General features: G+C 47.8%; 1 protein-coding gene and 1 long non-coding RNA gene across 5 annotated transcripts; one reads left to right on the plus strand and one right to left on the minus strand.

Moving 5' to 3' along the window:
• The first annotated feature begins 302 nt into the window (after window positions 1-302).
• LOC125709603 (receptor-type tyrosine-protein phosphatase alpha-like) lies at window positions 303-24,952 on the plus strand. 3 transcript variants are annotated; one of them, XM_048978214.1, is made up of 23 exons: window positions 303-715; window positions 9,093-9,149; window positions 9,593-9,653; window positions 10,175-10,570; window positions 11,143-11,157; window positions 11,584-11,668; window positions 12,210-12,283; window positions 13,126-13,262; window positions 13,639-13,729; window positions 15,021-15,097; window positions 16,048-16,084; window positions 16,713-16,810; window positions 17,265-17,384; window positions 17,623-17,789; window positions 18,079-18,214; window positions 18,422-18,571; window positions 18,754-18,847; window positions 18,955-19,031; window positions 19,460-19,594; window positions 19,686-19,811; window positions 19,886-20,037; window positions 20,437-20,572; window positions 21,712-24,952. In XM_048978214.1, the coding sequence occupies exons 2-23, from the start codon at window positions 9,129-9,131 to the stop codon at window positions 21,784-21,786; spliced, it is 2,460 nt and encodes an 819-aa protein (XP_048834171.1). In that variant the 5' UTR covers window positions 303-715; window positions 9,093-9,128; the 3' UTR covers window positions 21,787-24,952. The 3 variants fall into 3 exon arrangements, with proteins under 3 accessions (XP_048834171.1, XP_048834177.1, XP_048834187.1); XM_048978220.1 differs by having other exon boundaries at window positions 16,057-16,084; XM_048978230.1 differs by having other exon boundaries at window positions 9,598-9,653.
• Window positions 20,625-20,978, minus strand: LOC125709642 (uncharacterized). Of its 2 annotated transcripts, none has more exons than XR_007382790.1 (3): window positions 20,913-20,978; window positions 20,733-20,840; window positions 20,625-20,696 (listed from the first exon to the last, which is right to left on the minus strand). It is a non-coding gene; the product is annotated as an uncharacterized LOC125709642 (long non-coding RNA). The 2 variants fall into 2 exon arrangements; XR_007382789.1 differs by having other exon boundaries at window positions 20,733-20,876.
• Window positions 24,953-25,185: the final 233 nt, after the last annotated feature.

Below are 25,185 nucleotides of genomic sequence, written 5' to 3' on the forward strand. Positions count from 1 at the left end.
CCTGCGCTTCGTTTTGTACCTAAAGTCTAAGGCATGTATCACGATGCAATTTCTTTCTGCGGAAATAAAAGAATATTTAATAGAATTAATTGCGTACAAATTTAAAATACTATTTATATATATTTATAGACGAAAACAGGAGAAGAATGCACACATAAACATGGAATTTCCTTATCAAACTACATAGAACACAAGCCATCCCGGAGCTTCTACTTGAGATTCCTTAAGTATGTTGCCGCTGGCCGCCGCCAGGGGTCGCGGTGGCAGCGCTGCGGCGAAGGGGGGAGGGGCCCCGGACCGGGACTCGCTGCTTCCCATTCCCAGGCACGGAGACCAAACATGGCGGAGTAAAAGCAGCGATTAAGGCGCTTAGACGTAGCTGGCAAATCCCGGGAATCCTGCTCACACTGCGCTGCGAGGGACCAAAGCAAACAGGCCCGCGGTTTGTGAAGAAGTGCGGCGGGGCTTGGATGCTCTGCGGGGCATCAGGCGATCCTTTTATTAGGGTTGCGTTTTAGCGCCCCGCTCGATCGCCCGTCTTCGTCGGATCATTCCAAACAAGCAGACCCCCACCCACCCACCTAACACTCACTGTTCCCGGGTGTGGAGGCATGGATTGGGGAAGCGAGTAAGACGAGAAAGGGGAGATAATAAGCACGCTACCGCATCGGAAAGGAATTCTGCAAAGACTGCGCCTCACCCAGAGGAAAGCGTGGTGAGTTTTTTTTTTTAACAAAATAATATTCTTGTGTTTTTCTTCAGGCCAGCCTTCTTACTGTACTGCATTAACGAAATATATCGTATTCTCTTGGCATAATTAATAAAACCCCCAAGAATAGGCACAGTGGTGAGTGTGTGATTGATTATATATATATATATATATATATATATATATATATATATATATATATATAATTAGTGTGTGTGTTCATGTGTTTAATACAATGCACACCTCATGGGTGGTGATTAAAGCAGGGCATCGGCGTGAGCTGTAACTAACTAGGCGCTATGGGCGGCTGGCTGTGTATCTGTGTCATCTGTACGTAACATCATTAGGGCGGCTGCATTACAACAAACGACTCGCTGAAGTGACCCGATCGCGACACAGTGAGATAAAGCTGAGGATCGGCAGCGAGTGTCCGACGCCTGATAAGCGGAGCCCAGGACTCTCTCGGCCGCACGTTTCGGTTCCGGGTGGAAAAGAATGGGTTGCGTGGGGGGAATTTGCAATATAACAGTCCTTTTCACGTCGTCCATTTACTCCTTGTTTCAGTTTCACACTGCAGACAAAACACGTGTTTATATCAGCGGTTATCACGAGACGGTATTTACGCGGCCCTTGAAACCTCAATAATTTCTTCAGTAAATTGTGCTTAAATGAATTTTAAGACCGGTTGAGTAAACTTCAGCCTCCCCCCACCCCAGCGTGGTGCCCAGAGCTGGTGTTTGTCAGATCTGATAATAATCAGAAAAAAAACACTGCCCACACGAGTCTGCGATGGGGAGAGGTAGATCACCCTTGTATGCTTGTGTGCCTGAGATTAGTGCATTCAGAGATTTCTGTCCACCATCCTGCACCATTTGAACAAGGGAGGAGCTTTTTTGTAAAAGGAACTTAACCTGAATTTCATGTGTAAAAATGGTTGCGTAAATGGCCTGTTTAAAGTCTAAGTTTAATATCATTTTTCTATAGTATAAATAGATAATGCTCCTCCAAAACTGAATCAACTACACCCCCCTACATCTTCTTTTATGAAACTTTTTTGTTCCGCATGTAGCGCTGTCTGTTCCAGGGAAGTATATTTTCACCATCAGCTTTGGTGGGCGTCCCTGCAGTGCCAGGCATACATTGCCATGGTGTCCAAGCAGGATTGACAGACAGCTTGCTCTTGGTGGATGATGACTGCTTGCGCCAGGTGGAATAATGGACTGTAATTAAAGATGTGCCTTCCAGTGAGGTAACTTATTTAGGTACAAACAACAGTGAGGTTCAGTGTGCACCCTAATTTGCTTAAAATCATATGCAAAGGCAGCAGATGCGTGTGTATGACTTGCTTGAAAGCGCAGTCAGTGAAAGGCAGAAGATCAGTGGATGCTTTTAGCATTATATGGTGCTTATTGATGCTCGGATGGATGGATGGAAGGGCTGGGCAGTTCTCTGCCTGTTTCTGTGTGTTTAACCCTGGGCACTGCCGGGGGGTGAGAGCGTATGAGGTTGTGGGTAGGAATGGCATCGCCGCATGCGGCTTGGCATGCGTGCCCTACATCCCTCGGCGTCTTTCGCTGAGCCGGGTAAATCCACGTTCTCCGGCTGGGCGATAAGCGCCTGCTGTCGCCTCTCTCTCTGGGCGTCACATGGTTGTATGAAATCGACTCAACATTAACTGGGGGGGGGGGGGGGGACTCAGGAATCAATAAAGCTAAAGGTCCATGGAGACTGTAGTGGAATGGAGGGTATGTGTTCCACCCTGGGGAGGTGGGGAGGTGTTTACTGTAAGCCACTGACCTGTCCTGTGACTCTTGAGAGGTTAGTTAGGAGTATGGAGAATAATGCTGAATGAAAACGGTCTGGCAGTTTACTGATGGGACATTAACTGACTGGATGGACTTGGTGGGGGTGGTTGATTAGCATTTACGCTGTGGAACGGGAGCTGCAAAAGCACGTCACGGACATGTGTGCCGTCTTTCCAGAGGGAGTCCATGCGTCTTATGTGTGCGGGTGATTCTTCCCCTTCTGCAGTCGGATGGATGCTGGCCCTCGGTAAATACATTCACGTTCATTAACTAGATGTGCTACAGATGTTGTGGTCAGAGCAGCAAGCCCTGAGCTCTCTAGTGTTTTTTAATATCCTGTTATGAAATGAATATGAAGAGAACTTAGGTTGTTGTGGATAAAGTCTGCCACTAGTCGCATGAATAATGAGCAGAGAAAATAGAGATAGCAGTCGTTGAGTATGTGTCCAGCGCCGGGAGGGGGTGGGGTTTAAATGCGAAATCGACGTTCATTATGGATGTATACATCACGTGTTGCGAGATGTGTGTTCTCATGTCGGATTGATTTTACAGGGGGGGAGCGTACGCTTGCTGGGAGTTTGGGGGGTGGGGAGGATGTGACAAAGCATCGCTGGGGATATGAACCATTGCTCAGTCTTGGCAGAGACACAGTGTTGCTTTGTGTTGTTTGTTGCAGTTGCGGCTTATAAATTAGGGTGAATTATAAGGTATGTCGCTGTAGGGAGGCCTTTATGCTGCCAGTAGCCCGGAAGCTGCAGAGGAGGACTTACCATGAATGAAACGGCGAAGCTGGGGCACTAGCGTTCATTTGCTGCTTCACTCTTGGTTCTCGCTGTTCCACGATTTCAGTTTTCAAGTTCATTTTGTCCTAATACTTAATCATAGATGGTTTTGATCTCTGATGCTGCGGAGTAGCCTTGATCTAGCTTTTGGTTTTAATGATCTACGTGTTTCATTTGGGTTAGCAGACCATGCGGCTGGTTTCGTTTTGTTAAGCTGATGTCTTCATGTTTCTGTTCACGTCGTACATTTTGCTCTCTGTCTTCATGGTCATGTCTTGTTACTGGTCATCACTGGGGAAGTAAAACTGCTCTCGCTGGACCTGTCTAATCAGGGGACGTTACAAGAATTCACTGCCAGACAGTCAATCTAGTCAAACACAAACCTGAAAAACAGCAAAACTGATTGCTTGCCAGAGGTCATTCTGTTAAATTAAGTGCATTTATTGTGCAGCTTGCCTTAATATTCCTTGGTGTCTAGTATTATGAAACAAGTGAATTATATGTTTTTTTCTCAGTTGTAGTCACTGCTATTCCGTGGTAATGTGACATGTTTATAAGGATGGTTTTTACATTTTGGGATGTAACCTGTGATGCTGTGGAAAAATGTAAAGGTGAGGAGAGGGTCAGGCTCAGAGTGGATCTGAGGGTTCTGGCTGGGGTAGATCTACCTGCACATGCTTTTGCTCTTTAAACCGCAGGCTGAGCAACAAAATGCAGCAGTTATTGTATTTGCAAGAGGAAACCAAATGAGTCGTTACTGAAAGAGTTTGGCCATCTGTTGGAGGTGCGCTGATCAGTGATCCCACAAAAACAGAATTCAAAGTAAAAAGTAAGTATACACAACCAAGCTGAATACATATGGAGTTAAAGGAGACATTTATGGAATGCTAAAGGTACTGAAAAAATATTTTCTTAATCAAGATAATTCTTAGCTGGCTGTAATGTTGAACCCCGGAAGATACCACCAAGGAAAAAGAGGAACATTGAATATGTTGGGACCATGTAGAATGGACAGTCCCAGTGTGAAGGAGGTTCCCAGTTATAAGGGCGCTTTTCCACTGCACCAGGTACCGTACTTTTGGTACAATACTTTCGGTACTTTTCCGTTGACTTCCGGTTGAGTAACAGTACAAAGGTTCCAGTACCTAAAGTGCCACACCAGCTGGGGTACTTCTTCGGTGCTTCGGAATTTTGGGACGGGACTTTAATCACTTTCTTTGTCGATTGTTTATGCAAGTAGTCGGCCCCTGAAAGACAATACAACCGTAGTCTTGTAAGAAGAACTCAGAAAATGATGAGTGAAGGTTAAATATAAAAATGATATTAGTGGATGTGTGCATGAAGAGATCTAAGCTTTAATTGCAATCTGGTTGGAAGAACAGATACAACAAGACCAGGGTAACATAACAAGAAATGAAGTATTTTGTATGATATACTATGACAGCACGGTACTGGAAAATGTTCAAATATTGCAGTGTAATTTTGTTTTGATAAATATTTGGGTATTTATTGAACAAAAAAGGGAGTTCAACATAAATTTCTCACGGACCCGTCTAGGAGTGATTTGAACAGCAAGGATGAAAATGATTATGATCGTCTCGGAGAGCGCATGCAGCGCTCATTCAAAAGCAGTGGAGGGAAACTTTAAACTGATTTTTAACCATATACGAGATAATCTTGAAAAGGAATAATCATTACAATTGCAAAACTTGCCAAGATTTGTTTTCTTCTAACAGAGTAAAAATGTTTTGGTGAAACTTAAATTCCCGGGCTGCTCCATAATGTCCATTCAGAATCGAAGGTAAGAAAAAGCCGGATATTAATCTAGCTCACTATCAATGTGAGAATTCCATGTGCGTAACATGGATTAATATCGCACACTGCCCAGCCTTGTAATATACCACAGCCATTTTTCAAATTCAATACAAAATACTTGCCTCGCATTGTGATTTCATTCAGTAGCAGCACCAGTTCATACACCAGTGGAAAATCGGTGCCTTAAAATACCACAAGTATAGTACCTGGTGTGGTGAAAAAGTGCTCTAAAAGGATTTTCCAGCCGCTAACATCCCCCCTGCACCTCACCCCACCCCAGCCCTTCATCTTATCTCCAGTGGAAGTGACGTGATACAGCACCCCGTGATGGTAGTCCCTGGGAATTTTCCCCCCACAATCCCACAGGAAGTGGCTTTCGGTACTGACGCATTGACTTACTTAACATTGCTTTAGGGCAGGACTCTAACTTACTCTTAAAATAAAGCACCTTACACAGCAGGCTAAATAAACGTGAATAAGAGCTACTATGATCATTGTTATTATAGTCATTAAGTAATCTAACAGCCAGGAAAAACCAGCTGTCTATATTTCAGTCTACTTAAGACATATTTGGTATCCCGTCTCCTTAATCAGTATTTCATTTTAGATTGTAATTTAGGACTGACCCCTTATTTTCTTTACATTTGCGTTGACATGAATAAAGAAGATTTAGCCACCCGTTTAGATTATCTTACCGTATAGAGTATCCACTCCGAGCTTATGGCCACTGCGGGCTGTTGACGTCGCTAAAAGATGCACTTCCTTAAAAAGCGGGCCTGGAGATGGCCACATGGCAGCTCCTCCCTCCAGAATCAGGTGGGTCTGCACCTGCCTTACCACTGATTAATGTACAGGTCCGTACTGGCCAGGCTGGGATGATGCGAGGCTGAAGCACTGAGCTCTGTGGGTTGAATGGACGTGGAGAAAGAATGTTTCTTGTCCAGCAGCATTACAGAAATATCAGGCAAAAAAAGACTCCTAGAACTATGTCTCTCCCCCCCCCCCCCCCAAAAAAAATAAAGAAATTAACCAATGAAGCTGCACTGTGTATAGTACAATGCAAGCAGTAAAAGGAGAGGTAGAAATACTGTAAATATGGAAGGTATTTAATTTTCTGCTGGTAGGGTGGCACAGAGAATTGAGTTTGGATAAGGTTACGAAGCAGGGAGCCAATGGCAGCACTTGGCGGGGAGGGGGCGTGGTCACACAGTCACATCTGGAGTGATGAGCCTGTGGCTGAAGATGCTCCTCAACTCTACCAGTTCTTTTTGTGGAGTGGATAGAGGAACTGGATGGTAGACCACATATCATGAGAGACCACATCAGAAAGATCACTGGTAGCCTTGACTTCCGTAGGGCTGGAGCGAGCGCATTGCTGCACGAGTGCCTAACGGTAACTGAGGCAGCGCCTATGCGGAAGCCGACGCTCATCCATATCACAGGTCCCACCTGGTTTCGGAGCTGTAGGAACATGGCTCTGTGCGTGTGCGTGCGTGTTTGCCACCTGGGCTCCGCCGGCGTGTTCCGTACATGAAGAGGCTGACGACGGCATAATTTATCACGCTCTGCCTCAGTGTGAATTTGCGTTACCATTTATGTGTCAGGCCGGCCTTGACTTTGGACTTATGGCTGGCCTCTTGGTGTGTGATGGATCTTCAAGTTCGATTAAAATTTTTTCCGACAATTTGTAACAATGGGTTGTCAGGTTTCAGACTGTATGTTCAGGCTGGTATCATGCGTCTGGGTCCAAGATGAACTGTGCCAGGGCTCCTCAAACTTGATCGCCCATTGTGCTAGCCCAATTCATTTTCCTGCCATGTGCATCCAACTTCTGGGTTCTACCATTTTTCAAAATTAAACTAACTTAGTCTTCGTTTTCAACAGGATGGTTGTTGCCAAGAGAGAGAGAAAAGTCGTCAAACTTATACTGATCTGTTGTGAGCCAGAATTGGGGTTTGGACCTTCTGTTGATGACTGTCTGACTTTTTTCATAGCAGGAAAGATGTGGGTTTAGGCTGGGATTTGCTGCCCATCTGTCAGCTCTACAGAACTCAAACATACCATGAGAGGGGAAGTCAGACCTTTTAACTGCTAATACAGCAAGGGTGTGAAACCCCTGTGTATTGAGTCGAGGTGGGTTTTGGGTTCTAAATGCCTCCCTTTAGAATAATTAATGGGTAGAATAAAAGTAAATGCTATCCAATAAAAAGCTTTCCATTGCGTAATTACACTTTGTATCGCTCTTTCATACATTGATGTGTGTCCCCACCCTGTACCTCCACCTGCATGTCCTTTAACTGCAAGCACTTGGCCGCATGCTGGTGTGCCATGCTCTGTGCGGAGCGGCCGCATGCTGGTGTGCCATGCTCTGTGCGGGGCGGCCGCATGCTGGTGTGCCATGCTCTGTGCGGGGCGGCCGCATGCTGGTGTGCCATGCTCCGTGCGGGGCGGCCGCATGCTGGTGTGCCATGCTCTGTGCGGGGCGGCCGCATGCTGGTGTGCCATGCTCCGTGCGGGGCGGCCGCATGCTGGTGTGCCATGCTCCGTGCGGGGCGGCCGCATGCTGGTGTGCCATGCTCTGTGCGGGGCGGCCGCATGCTGGTGTGCCATGCTCCGTGCGGGGCGGCCGCATGCTGGTGTGCCATGCTCCGTGCGGGGCGGCCGCATGCTGGTGTGCCATGCTCTGTGCGGGGCGGCCGCATGCTGGTGTGCCATGCTCTGTGCGGGGCGGCCGCATGCTGGTGTGCCATGCTCTGTGCGGGGCGGCCGCATGCTGGTGTGCCATGCTCTGTGCGGGGCGGCCGCATGCTGGTGTGCCATGCTCTGTGCGGGGCGGCCGCATGCTGGTGTGCCATGCTCTGTGCGGGGCGGCCGCATGCTGGTGTGCCATGCTCTGTGCGGGGCGGCCGCATGCTGGTGTGCCATGCTCTGTGCGGGGCGGCCGCATGCTGGTGTGCCATGCTCTGTGCGGGGCGGCCGCATGCTGGTGTGCCATGCTCTGTGCGGGGCGGCCGCATGCTGGTGTGCCATGCTCTGTGCGGGGCGGCCGCATGCTGGTGTGCCATGCTCTGTGCGGGGCGGCCGCTGGGAGCTTCTGTGTCGCCTGCACTTTGCTCACGTCGCTGAGTTTCCACCACCCCTCCACCCATTGCTCTTAAAACCAGCTGCAGGATTAACGGTCCATGTCGGACTATGTTCCTGGGACCGACTATGACATCAAGGTCCCTTGTGGTCCTGTTCTGTCCCGTATAACTAGAGGGGTCGGATCCAGCCTCACGACTGTTATGGGGTGGAGGGGAGCACATCATGTATGCCTGCGGGTAATGATAAGCATGTGTGAAATTTATGGGTGGGGTGGGGGGGTGCGGTGGCTCATTGGTTAGGGCTGAACCCTGAAACTCGCATGTCGTGGTTGGATTCCTGCCCCCTCTGCGTGCATGTGGAGTTAGCATGTTGTTCCCGTGTGTGTAACTGCAGTTCTCTCTGTTCTCTCTGTGTCTGTGTGTAGAGTTTGGATATTCTCTCTGTATGTGTATGTGTGCACAGAATCTGCGCGTTCTACCCATATCTGTGTGTGGAGTTTGTGTGTTCTTTCCGCGTGTCTGGATTTTGTGTGTGTTGAGTTGTGTGTGTGTGTGTGCGTGCGTGCGTGTGTGCATATGTGTGTGCAGAGTTGAGATTATATGTTCTTCCTGTGTCTGTGTTTATCTGTGTGTGTAGTTTGCATGTTGTTTGGGTGCTCCGGTCTCCTCCATAGGTATTTAGCATCTCTGAATCGCCCATAGTTTGTACATTTCTGTTCCCCACAATGGGCTGGGATCCCATCCAGGCCTCTCTTTCGTCATACCCCATGCTTCCTGAGACGAAGAATCCAGAATCACTGTGATCCAGTCCCAGATAAGCGGTCATGGAAGAAAGACGGCTGGATTTTTGTGCGGTAATGGAGTGAGACGTCCGGTGACCGTCTGGCTGTCTTTGCAGGGTTGATGCAGAGCCTGGGGAACGGATGACCAACTGATGCCTTCGCCGCTTCCTGAGGTACGCCGTCCTCCCACCCCAGCACACACCTGGGGCGTCTCGCCTTAGCCCTTCTACCAAGTGTCAGGTGCTTTCCGGAGAGCAGCTGGGATCTCCGGGAAGCGAAGCGTGTTCTGCCTCCTCCTTTCCGCCGCCCCGGTCCGCTGGGGGGTCTGGAGGCAGCCGCTTGTCTTGGCTTCCTCTCCCTTAATGGAAGTTTCGTGTCAGGCTGACTTTCAGGCTTCGCGGCCTCTGTGACCCAGATGTAAGTGACGTAATTAGGCTTCCTTAGTGGGTCCTGAGAGTGACTTCGTGAGACCGCTGTCACGTTTGCGGCACTTGTGTGTTCGCGCCCACATGGCGTCACCGCAGAGAGGACAGACTCCTGCGGAAACGTCCACGTTAGCGGCCGTGCCGGGTGTCAGCTTTGATTTCCTGCTCCCTGACCATGCTTCTCTGTTTAGGGCAGTATGATGCTGTTTGCTGTGACCCTGGCGGCCTTCAGTGCAGCTGTCTCTGGGTCAGGTAGGATGGTCACATGATCCTCCCGCTTCTCTTAGTGTTTGTTTTGTTTCGGGTGAGCTGATGTGTTACGTTGATGATCGTGTTACAGTGAGCAGATGGCGTTCACGTTCATGCGAGGGTAAGGGGGTCTCGGTGGTTTGCCGTGGATTTTCTTCCATTTGCTCTGTCCCACAATTAATCTTGCTCTGATGAGCCTCTTGTTAGAATCTCCTGGCTACTTTTCCTGTGCGGGTTTCTTTTATTTGAGACAGATTTTCACCCAGGCTTTTGTGTAAACCTCTTGTTCTAGTCCTGCCTGTACTGATGGCTCATTTACAATGCAAGTTACCCACCTGGGAGATTCCACTGTATAACTGCGTCTTTTGGGGAATTAATTTGGTCAGGCAGCTTTTTATTTCATAATTTCATAATTTCAAGATGGAATATGAGAGCAGATATTCTACAATATAGGAATCTTTCACATCAGAGTGATGGATTCGTCACGTAAACGTCGTAAACGTCCCCGTATGTCTCTTTCCAAGATCTCCCGTTTGGGACCAGCAAGCCCTCCACGGTGGTCCCCCATGTTACCGTGGCAACAACATCCACTGGCAGCACCACGCCCACTGGGCCCAATGCAGCCAGCGCAGCCCCCGGTGTCGTCACAGCAGGCGATGACGGGGACGGACCCCCCCTCACCATCATGACTCCGGTCCTCGGTGTCGGATCCGCCCCTGCGCCTCCCCCCACCACTTTTCCCTTCGTCATGGCGGCCACCGCCCAAGCTCACAACGGCAGTACGGGCAGTGAGAATGGTACCACTGTGTCACCTGCCCTGACACCAGCACCTGATACATCCACCGAAAGCCCCACGGCCACTGAGCCCCCCACAGAGCCCTCCGCTGGGCACAGCATCGCCCCCAGCACCACCGCACCAGGTACCGTTCTGCCTTCCCCCTGCCTGCTAGTCGCTTCAACTCAATTCATTTCATTCATCCATATCCTACACGTTGATATGGAATCATATTTAAGAGGAAACTGGCTTATTTTATGATGTCACAGTGTCACCGGGCACATTTGTGTGTGTTATAGCTCTGCAGATTAAAGATGACTGGATGTGTTTTGCTGCTCTCGGTGTCAACACCCTGCCTTTCACAACTAAACGCCTCTGTTAGGCTTTTCCTGATAAAACAGGAAGTGCCGCTTACTCCACTCTGCTCTCAAAGCACTGAGAACAGAGGGGCCGGAGAAGCACTTCGTCCCTAATTTTTGCTGGCCTGAAAAGGTGCACAGCAGGCTTGATGGTGGCAGAGTGCCCACAGGTCGTGTTAGACACTGGTGACCTGACGTTCTGGTGCTTGCGCTGTGAGACGAAACCCAAAACGGGAACCTCGCATCGACTGAATATCAGTTACTTGAGGCTTCTAGAAATAATCTGGATCGATGAATCTGAATGAATGGCTTTATGACATGCTTACCGCTGATGTCATCGTCTTTTCTTTGTTTTTAGATGGATCGGGACAAGGTAAGGCAGCAAGATCTTCAGTTTTCCTACTGGTTAGTGGCAGCCAGGCACTGACTCGTACTGGGGAACCTCCTGCAGTGAGTCAGCGTTTGGGAGTCAGTGTTAGGAGTCAGCATTCAGTGAATAACTCCTGTGTTACTCACTTGGTAAAACTGCTTCTCACACACACAGGGGATGCCATCTCACTGAATCCTGCACTCGTTTTTGTGGGCTTTCTTACATTTCCTCTGTCTTTGTGTCCTCCAGTTTATATGTGTTGTTATGCGCTAGTTAGGGCAGTGTGTCCCAGTTCGGTCCTCGGGGTCCTGCGTGTCCCTCTGAGCCTCTGCCTCTAGCCACCTTTACCCTCCCCGCCAAATGTGTGAAAGGCTGCTTTTTTATCCCCTGCTCCTCTTGACCCTCCTTCCCTCTCACATTTTCCTACAGATGACAGGGCGGTCATCGCAGTGATGGTGGCCTTGTCTTCCCTACTGGTCATCATCTTCATCATCATCGTGCTGTGCATGCTAAGGTGAGGAAGCATCACGGGGGAATCCATTGCTCGTCGTCTCGCCTGCCCGCAGTGCAGTGCAGTGTGACACTGGGGTGGCCGTCGTCATACCCGGGTCCTGCTCGTGTGCCGTCTTGGTTCACGCCGCACACTGTTTGGCACAGGACACACACACACACACACACACACACACACACACACACACACACAGTGGGCTGACCCCCCATCTGTAGTATCCTCTGCCTTGTACCTTGTTCTTCTTGCAAGTGGCTCCAAGCTCACCACTAACCTGGATCAGACATAACGGACAGTGAATGGATCTTAGTTGGTTTCTGTTGAGTACAACACCGTGCTAAGTATGAATCAATCATGTAATTCGTACGCTGGCAAACGACGTCAGGCAGTAGGCGTTCTGTTGCACGTTGGTTGGCTAGTGCTGTCTCTGTGCCAAAGCGATGTGGAAGCGCTGATGTGCTGAACACGTACTCTTGGCAGCCTGTCCGGGGAGCCCAGGCGACGCTTTCACGCTTTCTCTCATTTTTCTGTGCCATTTGATTGACAGGTTTAAGAAGTACAAGCAGGCCGGGAGCCATTCCAACTCATTCCGGCTATCCAACGGCAGAGCCGACGACACCGGTATCCTGCACTTTATCTGCATGTATCTCTCTCCACCTCCGTTGCCCGCCGTCCTGGCTGGGCTCTTTGTCCTGGCGCCAGCGTGCCCACAGCAGTATCTTTGTGACCCGCCATCATGTGCTCAGCGGATCAATGCTGAGCAGTCTGTTATGTAAAAGTCCGCGGCAGAAGTCCCCCTTTATCTTATGTGGCCCCAGTGATGCCGGTGCAGTTCAACCTATCCATTCCTTCCCGTTAAAATAGTCTGGTTTGGTTTGAATTAGTGGAGTGTTTTGATTATAGCACTGCTGCTCTAACTGTTGCTATTTTGCGTGTCTGTCTGGAGCCCACGCATTTCCTGTGAACTTGGGGGGGGGGGGGGGGGGGGGGCTATGGCTGTCTCAGGAGTGAGAGTCACGTGACTGACTGATTAGTTCCACCTGGGCCTTCCCCCCCTCATATTGCATTTGGTTGACTCTTTCTTTCTCTCTAATGATAAGATATTGTGTTGGAACTTCACTTGTGTTAAGTGAGGGGGCATCAGCGTTGTTTGAGATGACAGCATCCAGTATGCCTTTGTGGAAAATAACAAGCTTGTTAAAGATCTCCTTGCATGTTTTCATTCTAGTGATCAAGCATCTCATTGTGTTTTATTTCCATCTAGTGGTCACTCTGCAGTCTTGCTAGCAATTTGTAGTCTTTGGTTATGAGTTAAGTCCAATGCCGATGTAGCTTGTCCATCTTTGCATAGCCCTGGCGATTGTGCAGTTGTCAGGGTTATTAAGTGTTTTAATAGCATGGCTACTTCACCTCCTTCCTCTGTTTTCCACCCTTTTCCCCCCATCTGCCACTCTCCCTCTCAGAGATGCAGACCATGCCCCTATTGGCCCGCTCCCCCAGCACAAACAGGAAGTACCCGCCCCTTTCCATCGACAAGCTGGAGGAGGAGATGAACCGTCGCATGGCGGACGACAACAAGCTTTTCCGGGAGGAGTTCAATGTGAGGCCCGGCTCCAACTCAGGAAGCTCTGTACAGACCCAGCATACATGTCACTGTGCCATTCTGTCACTTACACCCAATAGAAGCTGACTGTTAAAACCCAACTATGTTAAAACCCAAGTCAGAACATGGCCAGATATTTTAGGAAGCTTTTCTGCCAACTGATAACCATGTGTCTTAGTTTGATTACTATAGAATAAATATATAAACATGATTATGAAATCAAATCACTGCAGTCCTGAAGCTTATGGATACATTTAGTTATAATTCAAGCTGTCACAGAAGCCTGGAGTCGCCCCCTGCTGTTCACACGTGGGAGTACCGCGCTGCCCTCTGCCAGGCCTATGGTGACGTTTGCACGTCTGTGTCCCTGCAGGCCTTGCCGGTATGCCCCATTCAAGCCACCTGCGACGCGGCAGCCAAGGAGGAGAACAAGGAGAAGAACAGATACGTCAACATCCTGCCTTGTAGGTGCCGCCTGTCCTCCTCCTCCTCCTCCTCATGTCCCTCCCTCTCTTTTCGCTTCCATTTCCCTTGGCTCTCTTTTCAAGCGTAGAGCTCTGCGTTTTGTTTGGCCAGATAAACGCACCAGCCTACGTTTGGCTGTCTCCCACCGCCGCGCGCTCGAACGAATCATCGCTGAGCCGGCCTGTGACTTTCGCACCCCCAGTGACTCCCATGCAGTTCAGCCAGTCCGTTCATTCGTCTGAAAATTGTTTGCTTCACCCTTGTGAATTAGCGGAATGTCTTGAATATACCTTCTGTCCTAACTGTTGCTATTTTGTGTGTTCGTGTGGAGTCCACGCATTTCATGTGATGTCACCGGAGCAGCCTATGGCTGCCTCAGGAGTGAGAGCCACATGACTGCCTTCTGCTGATTAGTTCCACCTGTGCTTCTCCCTGCAGAAATTTTCGTTTTTGTTTTCCTAAACAAATGCTCTATATGCTGCTTTCTCTTTTCCTCCTTAGGCTTGTGCTTTTCTCTCTCGCCCACCAGAATGTCTCCGTATTTTCCTGGTTTGCTCTGTGTGTTGTTTCGCCTGCTTCTGCCTGCATCCCATTCCCTCCGAAGGGGAAAGTCCAGGCCCATCCCATAAGCCCACCCCTTCCTGTGTGGTTCCTGTGTTCCTGTGTCATGTGATTCTTTTGGCTGTCATGACCGGACAATTGGTATAGAAGCCCCCCCCCCCCCCCCCTCGGAATGACAGGACGTGATTTAATTGCAAATTGATTTCATTTCAGCTCACTTCTTTGTAGATTTTTTTCCCCTCATTGCTAAAGTTTGTCTTCTTTTGGCAGCAATGAAAATAATTACTACTTATTAGTTTTGATTTTTTTTTCCTGCCTGCTGGGGCAGAGTTACTGTTGGAGACTGGATCTTATTCTCGTTAGAAGTACAAGTTTTTTTTTAAAAATGTTGCTCGCGTTTGAGCAGATCGGAGTCACTCTGCACAGAACCGTACTGCCTCCATGTGCCGCTTTTGCATGATACTCTGTGCCACTAGCGCTAAACATCTGTTAGTACTATCAGGGCAGCAGCCAAGAGAAACATATCGGGATCTTAATTTATTGCTTCTTGTTTAATGGTATTTCCAGACCGAATCTGCCATACAAAGCCCAAAAGTGTCAGAATTTAAGCTGTACAAATAAGAATACTTAATACATCGGCCCAAGTATTCAGGAGTTAAATCATGCCTGCAAAGTGTAGTTTTATCTGCTTTCTCTGGGTGATTTATTCCTTACTCTTCCTCTTTCTAGACGATCACTCCCGAGTTCACCTGTCCCTGCTGGAAGGTGTCCCAGACTCAGACTTCATCAATGCCTCCTACATCAACGTGAGTTCCTCAGGAAATGTGGGGTGGGGGGATGATCTGTGGGCCTGCTGACTGGTTGTCACTGTGGGCTGCATGCTCTTTTCCTGTCATTCATCAGCTCACTGCGTTAATGTGTGTTTACGTTTCTTCAGTGATGAGCAGGTACATCGCTCACAGATACTACATCTAAGTCCCTCTGCTTGGAATGCCTTTGACCTTTTAGGATGTGTGTCCTTAACGGCCATGGTACCTGCTTTGATACCCCTTGATCTACATAAAAACCCGATCATTAATAGTCCTTGATTTTCACTTGATTTACTTCTCGCCACATTGTGTTAGGCAAAATTTATAACCTTATTCCTGAATTGACTACAGGTCCTTGGAAAAGAAGATATAATTTTATTCTTCCTTAATACTGTCTGGTGGATATGCTGAATTCTGGTTGGGAGGTTATGGGTTTATGCTCGTGCTTCTCGACCGCCGCTGCGTGCTAAGGGATTGCATATCGGGTTTTTATACTGAAAATTAGAGCTTCGAATAACAGGAAAAACAGCCGGAGTTCCAGGTCGACTAAGTAAAGCAAAGAATTATATGTTATTGAAGCTGGCTTCTTGTTTTGTGGTTTTACTGCTATGGTTTTTATTTTACTAAAATTTCTCCGCAAATCTCCACCAATTTGTGTTTGATTCACTTGATGCTGAAGTATGGAATTTGACATCTTAATTCGTGGGTTTTTCCTTATATAATTTCTGTTTTTGAAACTTCAGGACTAACGGGCTCACTGAATAACACTTTATAAGAGTTTCCTTTTATTTTTTTAGATAGATACTTTCTTAAACCCAAATGAAACGGCAATTTTAGGCCAACGTCCAACTTATGTAACTGCCTGAGGCCAGACCGCTCTTATTATGCTTCTGTCTGATAGCTGGGTGCTTTTTCACCTCTCCCTGTCCTCTCTCTTGCTTGTACAGGGATATCAGGAAAAGAACAAGTTCATCGCTGCTCAGGGTAAGTATGCAGAGCAGTCATGCTCAGCTCGCCCTCAGATGTGCTCATCCAGGGTGATGTTGCTTCTTAAAGGTTAACGAGGACAGCACTGTACCATGCATTAAAAATGACCGTGCATATGATTTATTAATACAAGTGCTTAAGTAAATTTGTCTTTTGGGGGATACATGTTATCCCAGTTAAACCTGAGGTTTGGAAGTCTCTTCATTTTGATTCTTGATGTAACTGAGCAGAGATTACTAAGTAACATCTAAAACCCCATTATTCAAATCACGGTCCTTCGAGGTCCAAGCACTGCTGATTTTCCAGCCTTCCTTTACCTGTGAGCCAGGTGTGAATCCTCCAGCCAATCAGAATCAGTAGTTATTAAACTAACTACCTAGGAGACCTGAAATCAAGGCCTGGATTTGGAATCAAGGTCCAGATTTGAAAAACCCTGATCTAAAGTGACACACTACACTTGTGAGTTTATATGGCTGAGCACAGCCTGGGACTGCAGACTCGCTGTGTTCCAGGCTGTCATAGTAATTCAGCTGCATTGTTCAGGTTATGGGGCTCACTGGCCAACCAGCCGTCTGTCTGTGGTTTTTTTTTTTTCTATTTTAAAAACGATGTCTCTGTGACCCAGGACCAAAAGAGGAGACAGTGAATGACTTCTGGAGGATGATTTGGGAGCAGAACACTGCAACCATCGTCATGGTGACCAATCTGAAGGAGAGGAAGGAAGTAAGCTAAAATGTGTTTTAAGTAAATGAAAGTAAATTTACACATTTAAAAAACTGCAAATGTCCTAAACAAAAATGTATGTCCTCTGTTTACTTAGAAATAATCATACGAGACAGAAAATATACTTTTTTCTTCTTTTTGGGTAATAAAGTAAAACAAAATAATTTCTTATTTTTCTATTACGCAAAAAACAATTTTGAATATCTTGGAAAGCTTCGTATAGCCAGTATAATGCCAGCACACTTGCTGGGCTTTTCAGAAACCATGACTTTTTAAATATATAGCACAGTGTCAGCAATGACTCTTAATGAATAATGGCAAACATACTTTATCTTCAAATAAACATTTAGCTAACTGTAGTTTGGCTGTGAATAGCGGTCCCTCAGATTTTGAGTGACCTGTTGATGGTTAAGCGGCACATGGTCTACTAGCGATGCTTCTCCATCTCTCCCAGTGTAAATGTGCCCAGTACTGGCCTGACCAGGGCTGCTGGACATACGGAAGCGTCCGGGTCTCCGTGGAGGACGTGACAGTGCTGGTTGACTACACCATCCGCAAGTTCTGCATCCAGCAGGTGCTGTATGGCCGGACCGGGCTCACTACGCTACATCCTGCCCTCTGCCATTCCAGTTTGTAAAGCCGCCCCTCCCCAGTGTGCCAGAGCTAGCCACATAGCGGCTATGCTGTCTAACCTGCCGGTATAAAATAAGATGCCCCCCCTTAGTGAGCCAGAGCTAGCCACATAGCGGCTACGTGGTCTGTAACCTGCAGACACCGGGGGTGGGTGTGACTTCGGACTACCTCTGCCCCAGGTGGGAGACGTTTCCGGAAAGAAATCGCAGCGTCCTGTCACTCAGTTCCACTTCACCAGCTGGCCGGATTTTGGGGTGCCCTTCACTCCCATCGGCATGCTGAAGTTCCTGAAAAAGGTGAAGGCCTGCAATCCTCAGTATGCTGGGGCCATCGTGGTCCACTGCAGGTGAGACTGTGTGCAGTGCATGACTTTGAGCTCATGTGCAGCAACTATGTGCCAAAATATAATTTGATTTTAGATTTTTTTTTTTTATAAAATTGATTTTTTTTTTTAGCCTTTACATCAGTGTAATTTTAGCTTTTATTGTTACTGTTAGCTGTCCGCGTGTGAGCATCGAATGGTCTTTGCATCAATTGAACTTAATATCGCTGTTGTATGTATGTGTGTATGCGTGTGTATGTGCATGTGCTTCCCGCCTGCTTATCTGTCTGTGCCGTGGATCCGTGTTCTTCAGTGCTGGTGTTGGACGAACTGGGACCTTCATCGTGATCGACGCCATGCTGGACATGATGGCAGCCGAGCGGAAAGTGGACGTCTTTGGTTTCGTCACCCGCATCCGAGCGCAGCGCTGCCAGATGGTCCAGACCGACGTGAGTGTTGCACTGGAGCGCAGATCAAAGACCATCCCAAACTCAGACCCATAATCCAATTTGTAGACTACATGCAAGGTTAAGAAACAAACTCTCAGTGAATTTAAATCTCAAGTATCCTCCCATCGGAAGTGGGTTTCCCAAACTTGTGAACTCTCATGAGTTTTCCCCCTCCCTTCCTGTTCCCATCCCTCTGTCCCCCCGCAGATGCAGTACGTCTTTATCTTCCAAGCCCTGCTGGAGCACTACCTGTACGGTGACACAGAGCTGGAGGTCACATCTCTGGAGTCCCACTTGGCCAAGCTGTATGCCCCTTGCCCCGGCGCGGGCTGTGGGGGCATGGAAGCTGAATTTAAGGTCCGTGCTTCTCCTAGCATCCATGTCTGTCACTGCTGACGTCTGTGTGTCATGTGGGTCACATAATTTCTTCTCGGGACAGTCGAGTGTAAAGCTGTCACCTGTCGGCACCTGTGCGCGTGTGGAAAAGCATCATTGTAGCAGCTGCATCACTAACACCTGAACGCTGTCCTGCCTCGCAGAAGCTCACCTCCGTTAAGATCCAGAACGACAAGATGAGGACAGGGAACCTTCCGGCGAACATGAAGAAGAATCGAGTCCTGCAGATCATCCCATGTGAGTCAGCCAGTGGGCGGGGCCTAGTGCGGCCTGGTATGTCAGAGCATATGCGTTTCGGTCATCACCTCCGCTGACCACGTCCTCGCCATCTGCTTCCCCTGCAGACGAGTTCAACCGTGTCATCATCCCCGTCAAGAGAGGTGACGAGAACACGGACTACATCAATGCCTCTTTCATCGATGTGCGTGAGCTCCTCTACCTTGGCAATGGCGTGTCGTACGTCGGCCCGATTCTGGAATTGTGGTGTTCATTTGTCGTTTGTTTTTTAAAGTATCCAGTGTGCACCTGTTGCCGTTCATTTAACCCAGCAGAGACGAGCTAAACTATGACCTTGTAGCGTTCAAGTGAACCTCTATTCATCATGATTAGACGCCTTTGACCATCGCTGGTTCGGAGGCAGCAGCCTTCCACAACTGTTGCATCTTGAATGGTCAAGTTAACTTTCCCAGGGCTGAGTTTATCTCCTCATTTATGTGTGGATTTTTGTATACTCTGGAATAGACTTAATCAATAGTACATTTATAAGCGTTCGAATGGTGGGTGGTTGTGGTGGCGATGGGGGTTTGAGGCATATAGGTGTCGAGGTTTGAATGGGTTTCGATCCCCCAGGGCTACAGACAGAAGGACGCCTACATGGCGTGCCAGGGCCCCCTGCAACACACGCTGGAGGACTTCTGGAGGATGATCTGGGAGTGGAGGAGCTGTTCTATCGTAATGCTAACTGAGCTGGAGGAGAGAGGACAGGTAGGAGGAGGAAGAGCTGGATTTCGGGCAGAGACGGACTAGCTCCCTGCTTTTACGAGTGCCGACCCTCATCCAATCATTCTCCTTGCAGGAGAAGTGCACGCAGTACTGGCCCACTGAGGGCACCCTGGTTTGTGGGGACATGGCGATCGAGCTGAAGCGCGAGGAGGTGTGCGAGAACTACACTGTGAGAGACCTGCTGGTCACCAACAGCAGGGTGAGTGCTCAGCCTGGACGTCTCGTGTGGCAGCACACATAGCGCTCCTGCTGACACGTCCCCCCATCCCCCAGGAGAACCGGTCTCGTGCCGTCAGGCAGTTCCACTTCCACGGCTGGCCGGAGGTGGGCATCCCAGCGGATGGGAAAGGCATGATCAGCATCATTGCGGCGGTGCAGAAGCAGCAGCAGCAGTCGGGAAACCACCCCATCACCGTGCATTGCAGGTAGCCCCTGGTAGGAATGTGGAGGGAGGCGGCAGCAGGTGCTTCTAGATCCTCTCCTGTTACAGGACCCTTAATAGGGCTCATGCTGTCTTTCACCTGATCCTGAGCCAGGTCCCAGGGGGTCTGGTGACTGTCCCAGACAGCAAGGGATACCCTGGACTGGGCTGTCTTCTCATATAGACACACGTCGCATATTATAGGTAGCTTTCTAAATGCTGCTTAGCTGCTTGTGTTTGGGCTGGGAGAGGAACCTGGAAGTACCCCAGAGGAAATCCGTGTGAACATGGGGAAATTCTGCACAGACAGACCAGAGGCAGGGTTCGAACCCCTAGCACGTGTGAGGCAGCAGTTCTGCCCCCTGGGCCCTGTATCTTACATGTTGACTTATGTGTCTGCTAGTGCCGGGGCGGGCAGAACCGGAACCTTCTGTGCTCTAAGCACGGTCCTGGAGAGGGTGAAGGCTGAGGGCATCCTAGATGTCTTCCAGACGGTCAAGAGCCTGAGACTGCAGAGGCCGCACATGGTCCAAACACTGGTGAGTCTGTGTTGATCTCATGTGGCGCAGACACTGGTGAGCCTGTGTTGATCTCATGTGGCGCAGACACTGGTGAGCCTGTGTTGACCTCAGGTGGCGCAGACACTGGTGAGCCTGTGTTGACCTCACGTGGCGCAGACACTGGTGAGCCTGTGTTGACCTCAGGTGGCGCAGACACTGGTGAGCCTGTGTTGACCTCAGGTGGCGCAGACACTGGTGAGCCTGTGTTGACCTCAGGTGGCGCAGACACTGGTGAGCCTGTGTTGACCTCAGGTGGCGCAGACACTGGTGAGCCTGTGTTGACCTCAGGTGGCGCAGACGCTGGTGAGCCTGTGTTGACCTCACAGGACTGTAATCCAAGCTTCTCCCTCATTCTGTATATTGCTCCGTAGTCGCAATGATTCCCATGAAAAAGCCTTCACTGTTTCATGCTTGATATTTTAAGTAATATCTGCAGTTTGACCTGAATAATATATGAAGTTGCAAATATGAACTTGTCTATATACTGATTTTCTGTTTCTGTATGACATCACTAACTACTGACTAAAAATGTTTTGCGTTCCAGTGTGAACATTTAATAGTTATGAAGTTTTTCTCTTTGTGGTTCTTCAGTCTGTTTTAATACCAGTATCCTCTTGCCATGAAAATAAGATAGATCTTTATTGTCACTATTACAGAAACAGCGTAGCAGCATAAGTTGCATGGCGTTAATTCGACAGATTAAATTTGCTAAGAATTATCTAGCATAAATTTCTAATATAAATAATTAGTGAAGTGAGGATAGTGCAGCTGTTTAACACCTACTGGGTGACGCCTTATCCTGCATTAATTTCAGGAAAAATTAGTCATGATGTGTGTATGAGATTTAAATTTCTTCACGGTAAAGTAAGCTGACGCTCTGCTACTTTTTGGGTGTATTAATATACGTTTAAAAACGAGTCAGCCTGTTATATCCAGACACCACCACATAAAGCATTACACCAGGAACTGAACTCCAGCGCACGGAATGATTAATGGAGACTGCCGTTCTCCAAACATACATGCCGTTAGGTAGCGATGGAGTTAGATGCGACAGAGTGGGTGGTGTGGTGCCCCCCTGCATATCACCGTCCTTCTCTCTTTGTGTCGCTGGTCTGCAGGAGCAGTATGAGTTCTGTTACAAAGTGGTCCAGGAGTACATCGATGCCTTTTCCGACTATGCCAACTTCAAGTAGGACGCGGAGCTCACAGACGGCCAGGTGGACCCCATGGACACTGGCTGCACACGACCTCGACGCACCGGCTTACCGCAGGGGGGCGTTTGTCTGGAACAGAGACTGAGCTGTTGGTGTTGGCTTGGGGAGGCAGGTGGAGCTTGTCCGCCTTGGCGAAGCTATGCTGGTTAGTGTGGACACACTAACCCGCCACGTTTGCTGTACATAAGGCTGGCTCTGCGTTTCATGTTTATTTAGTTTTGGACAGTCTGTGCAGTCAGACTGCAGTTTTACCCATTCGAGCATCTGTTTTTACTGTGTCTTGTTCATTTGTGTGTGTGTGTGTGTGTGTGTGTGTGTGTGTGTGTGTGTGTGTGGGTCACTGAGTGGCTGTGAGATGGGGTATTTGTCGTTAATGTGCCAAAAATAAGACCAAACGAAGCAAGCTGCCCCTTTTTAAGGGGTTTATATCTATGTTCAGTTGTCCACAGGTAAAAAAAGAAAACACACACAGGATTCCATATGAATAAGTGAATCCACTGGACCAGCAACTGTCAGTTTTGCCAACCATTGTCATCACCTTAATAAATATGCTCTTTAATGGAAATCATAACTTTTTCCGACACTTTCCAAAAAATAGGAAATAAGTCTTTCTTGAAGTGGGAGTTCTGGTGTGGCTCTGCAACCAGTTTACTAACAGCAGCTTGGATGCTTTTGGACATGGAAAGGAAGTAGGTATTGATAGTCATTCTTGGGGGGGGGCATTCAGATTAGTTTTGTGGCTGACGTATACCTTTTGGCAGGGTAGCTGTGCTGTTGTGGAAAAAACAAAAGATTTATGAGTGTCAGGTTTTTATGTCATCAGTTTGGGGTGGGGTGGTGTTTATCTCCAGGGTTGGACAATGGAGGGGGGGGGGGGGCATCTGGACCGATGTTTTTCAGGCTGCTGTCAGTCCTAAAGGCTGTTCGTGGGGCATATTGTCTTTCCTTGTATATGCGTGAGAGACTGTGGTAGGTGCATCGTGGGTTAAAGGCCGTAATGACTCACAGCCCCACACCTGCCGAAGTCACCACCCAACACACAGTGGCCCTCAGAAGAGGAGCAGCTCAAGGCCACGGCGTGTTCTGCACATGCAAGGCGTCTCCGCCTCTGTGCAGGCTAAGGCCGCCCAGCCCACGGGGTGCAGATACTGCGCGCCGGTCTCATTGCTGCATTCACAACTGTGTGTTTCTTTGCCCATGTTACCATTTCATTGTTTTATATCCTGTGATATTGCAAGGGATCAACATTAATCATAAAATAATTGTGTGTTGGGGGGAGGGTTAGGAAAATGCTAAAATTCCATTGTATGAATGAAACATAATTACTCTTCTGCATTAGTTTACTGCTCATATTTTTTCCAGTATGTCAGTTTCACATGATGTATGATCATATTCCCTTATAACCAGTACTAGTCTAGTGTGTTACAAACTCCCAGGTCAAATGGGCTCTGATCTTCTGCATTCCGGATTGGGCCTGTAATCGTCAGCCCCAGCATGTGGCCCATTCAGACCGGGGCTCTGTATCTCTCCACACACACAGCACCCATGTGTAGACCTTTTGTCATCGTCGCCGTGTGATGATGTCACAGATTCAGTCACCTTGTGTCGTTTTTTCAGTGCGGCTCACGTAATCACATGGGATACGGCGCTATGGGTCCCATAGCGACAAGTGAGAAAAATATTTGTGAAAATTTTATTTATTTTTTTTTGCCCTCCGTCGTTATAGATGTTTACTTAGCTAGCCTAGCTATACTAGTCAGTGCCGCTCATGCGTTTTCAGGTCTAAAAGACAAATCCAAAATGCTGTAAAACACCAGTACAGTATGTTCAGAGAAAAGGGTTCAAAATAACCAGAACGGGCGCTGCACTATGTGGACATTTAATGTTTTGAGTGTTATTTGTCTAAAACAAATGAGCAGCTCAGCACAGCTCTGACTCTTGCATATTAAGCTTTTTAAATCATTAACGTAGCTGTCATGATAAGCAAGTTTTATGCAAGTTCAACGTTAATTTAATAGCTTAACACATTGAGATTAGTCAGGTGAGTTTTGTCCATAAAATGACTTTTAACGTTTTTGTTTGCATTTAACTTTAGTGTTAAACACTTTATCTTAATAATATGCACTATAGTTCATACCCCCCAGAACTGTACAATTAATTTAAGAATGGAAACATTAACATTAACGGTAACTATGCTGAATCCTTTGCAGGCTAATTATTAGCCTGTTTGTAACATTGGCACACCAATGCAGAAGACGAATTCAGCATGAGTAAGTTATTATTAAGTGTAATTTGAGTATTATACTGCAAACCATTTAAAATATATATTGGTTTTATTAAAATCAGACAATACTAAATAAAGAAGGAATAAATATATATATAAATATATATACACAGCAGAAGTTTATACCGACTACTGTGGACCATAATCTGAGGGGATCCAGTTTATTTTTCAACCTGCTTGCTGCATGGTGAAATGAAAATGTAATTTTGTTAAAGTGTGCAAAGTTGCAACCCTGTTTGGTTCAACCATATACACATACATACATACATACACACACACCCTGGCCTACCTAGCTCTATTTATTTGAGGATTGATACTGATTAAAAAGGGGGAAGACTAAAGATGAAGTTCGGTACGTACACAGCTCCCTAAGCACCCTGCCAGAAGAGGGGGAAGTACTGATTGGTTCATTGAGAGATGATGGGGCTTAATCAGAGTGATTCCAGTCTGCCACCATTCCGCTCCAAATGCAGCTATTACGCCTCCAGCCTCTTTCAGTGGTCTGTTCCATTTCTGTCTCTCTCAAGCTTGTTCCGGACACCCCCCGTGTCCACATCGGGAGTGGTTTCGCCGTGCCGTTTTCGGTGTGGGATCCGTGGGAGGTGCTGAAGGGCGCCTGCACAAATCCGAGAGCGTAAGAGTGACGTCTGCAGGGGAGCCGTCATTGTCGTCCTCTCAGAGGTTGCCCTTCTTTTATGTGTGTATATAAATTCCTCCAAAAGCTTTATTTTTTATTTGCCCTCTTTTTGTTCTTGGTTTTGCATTTGTTTTTAATGCAGAATATATAAAGAATGTCAATTGGTCTTTCTAAGTGGCATACTGTCCATTATAAAATTGCATAATAAAAGATTTTATAACTGCTTTGAGTTATTTTACTGTGTGTGATCGTCAGCGTGTCTATGATGTGAGCCATTGTGAGTATCGAGAGAAGATGGGGAGGGGTTTCGCTTACTAAAAGGGCAATACTTTTACACCATAATCACTACACTTAAGGTCAAATCACTGGTGGAAGGCAGTGGTGCTGAGAGCCTGGGAGGATTTACCCAGCTACTATTGCTGTTTCTCCAGTTACTACTGTGTTTCAGTCCTCTTGT

The sequence above is a fragment of the Brienomyrus brachyistius genome, chromosome 2 (genome assembly GCF_023856365.1).
Source record: "Brienomyrus brachyistius isolate T26 chromosome 2, BBRACH_0.4, whole genome shotgun sequence".
NCBI lineage: Eukaryota > Metazoa > Chordata > Actinopteri > Osteoglossiformes > Mormyridae > Brienomyrus > Brienomyrus brachyistius.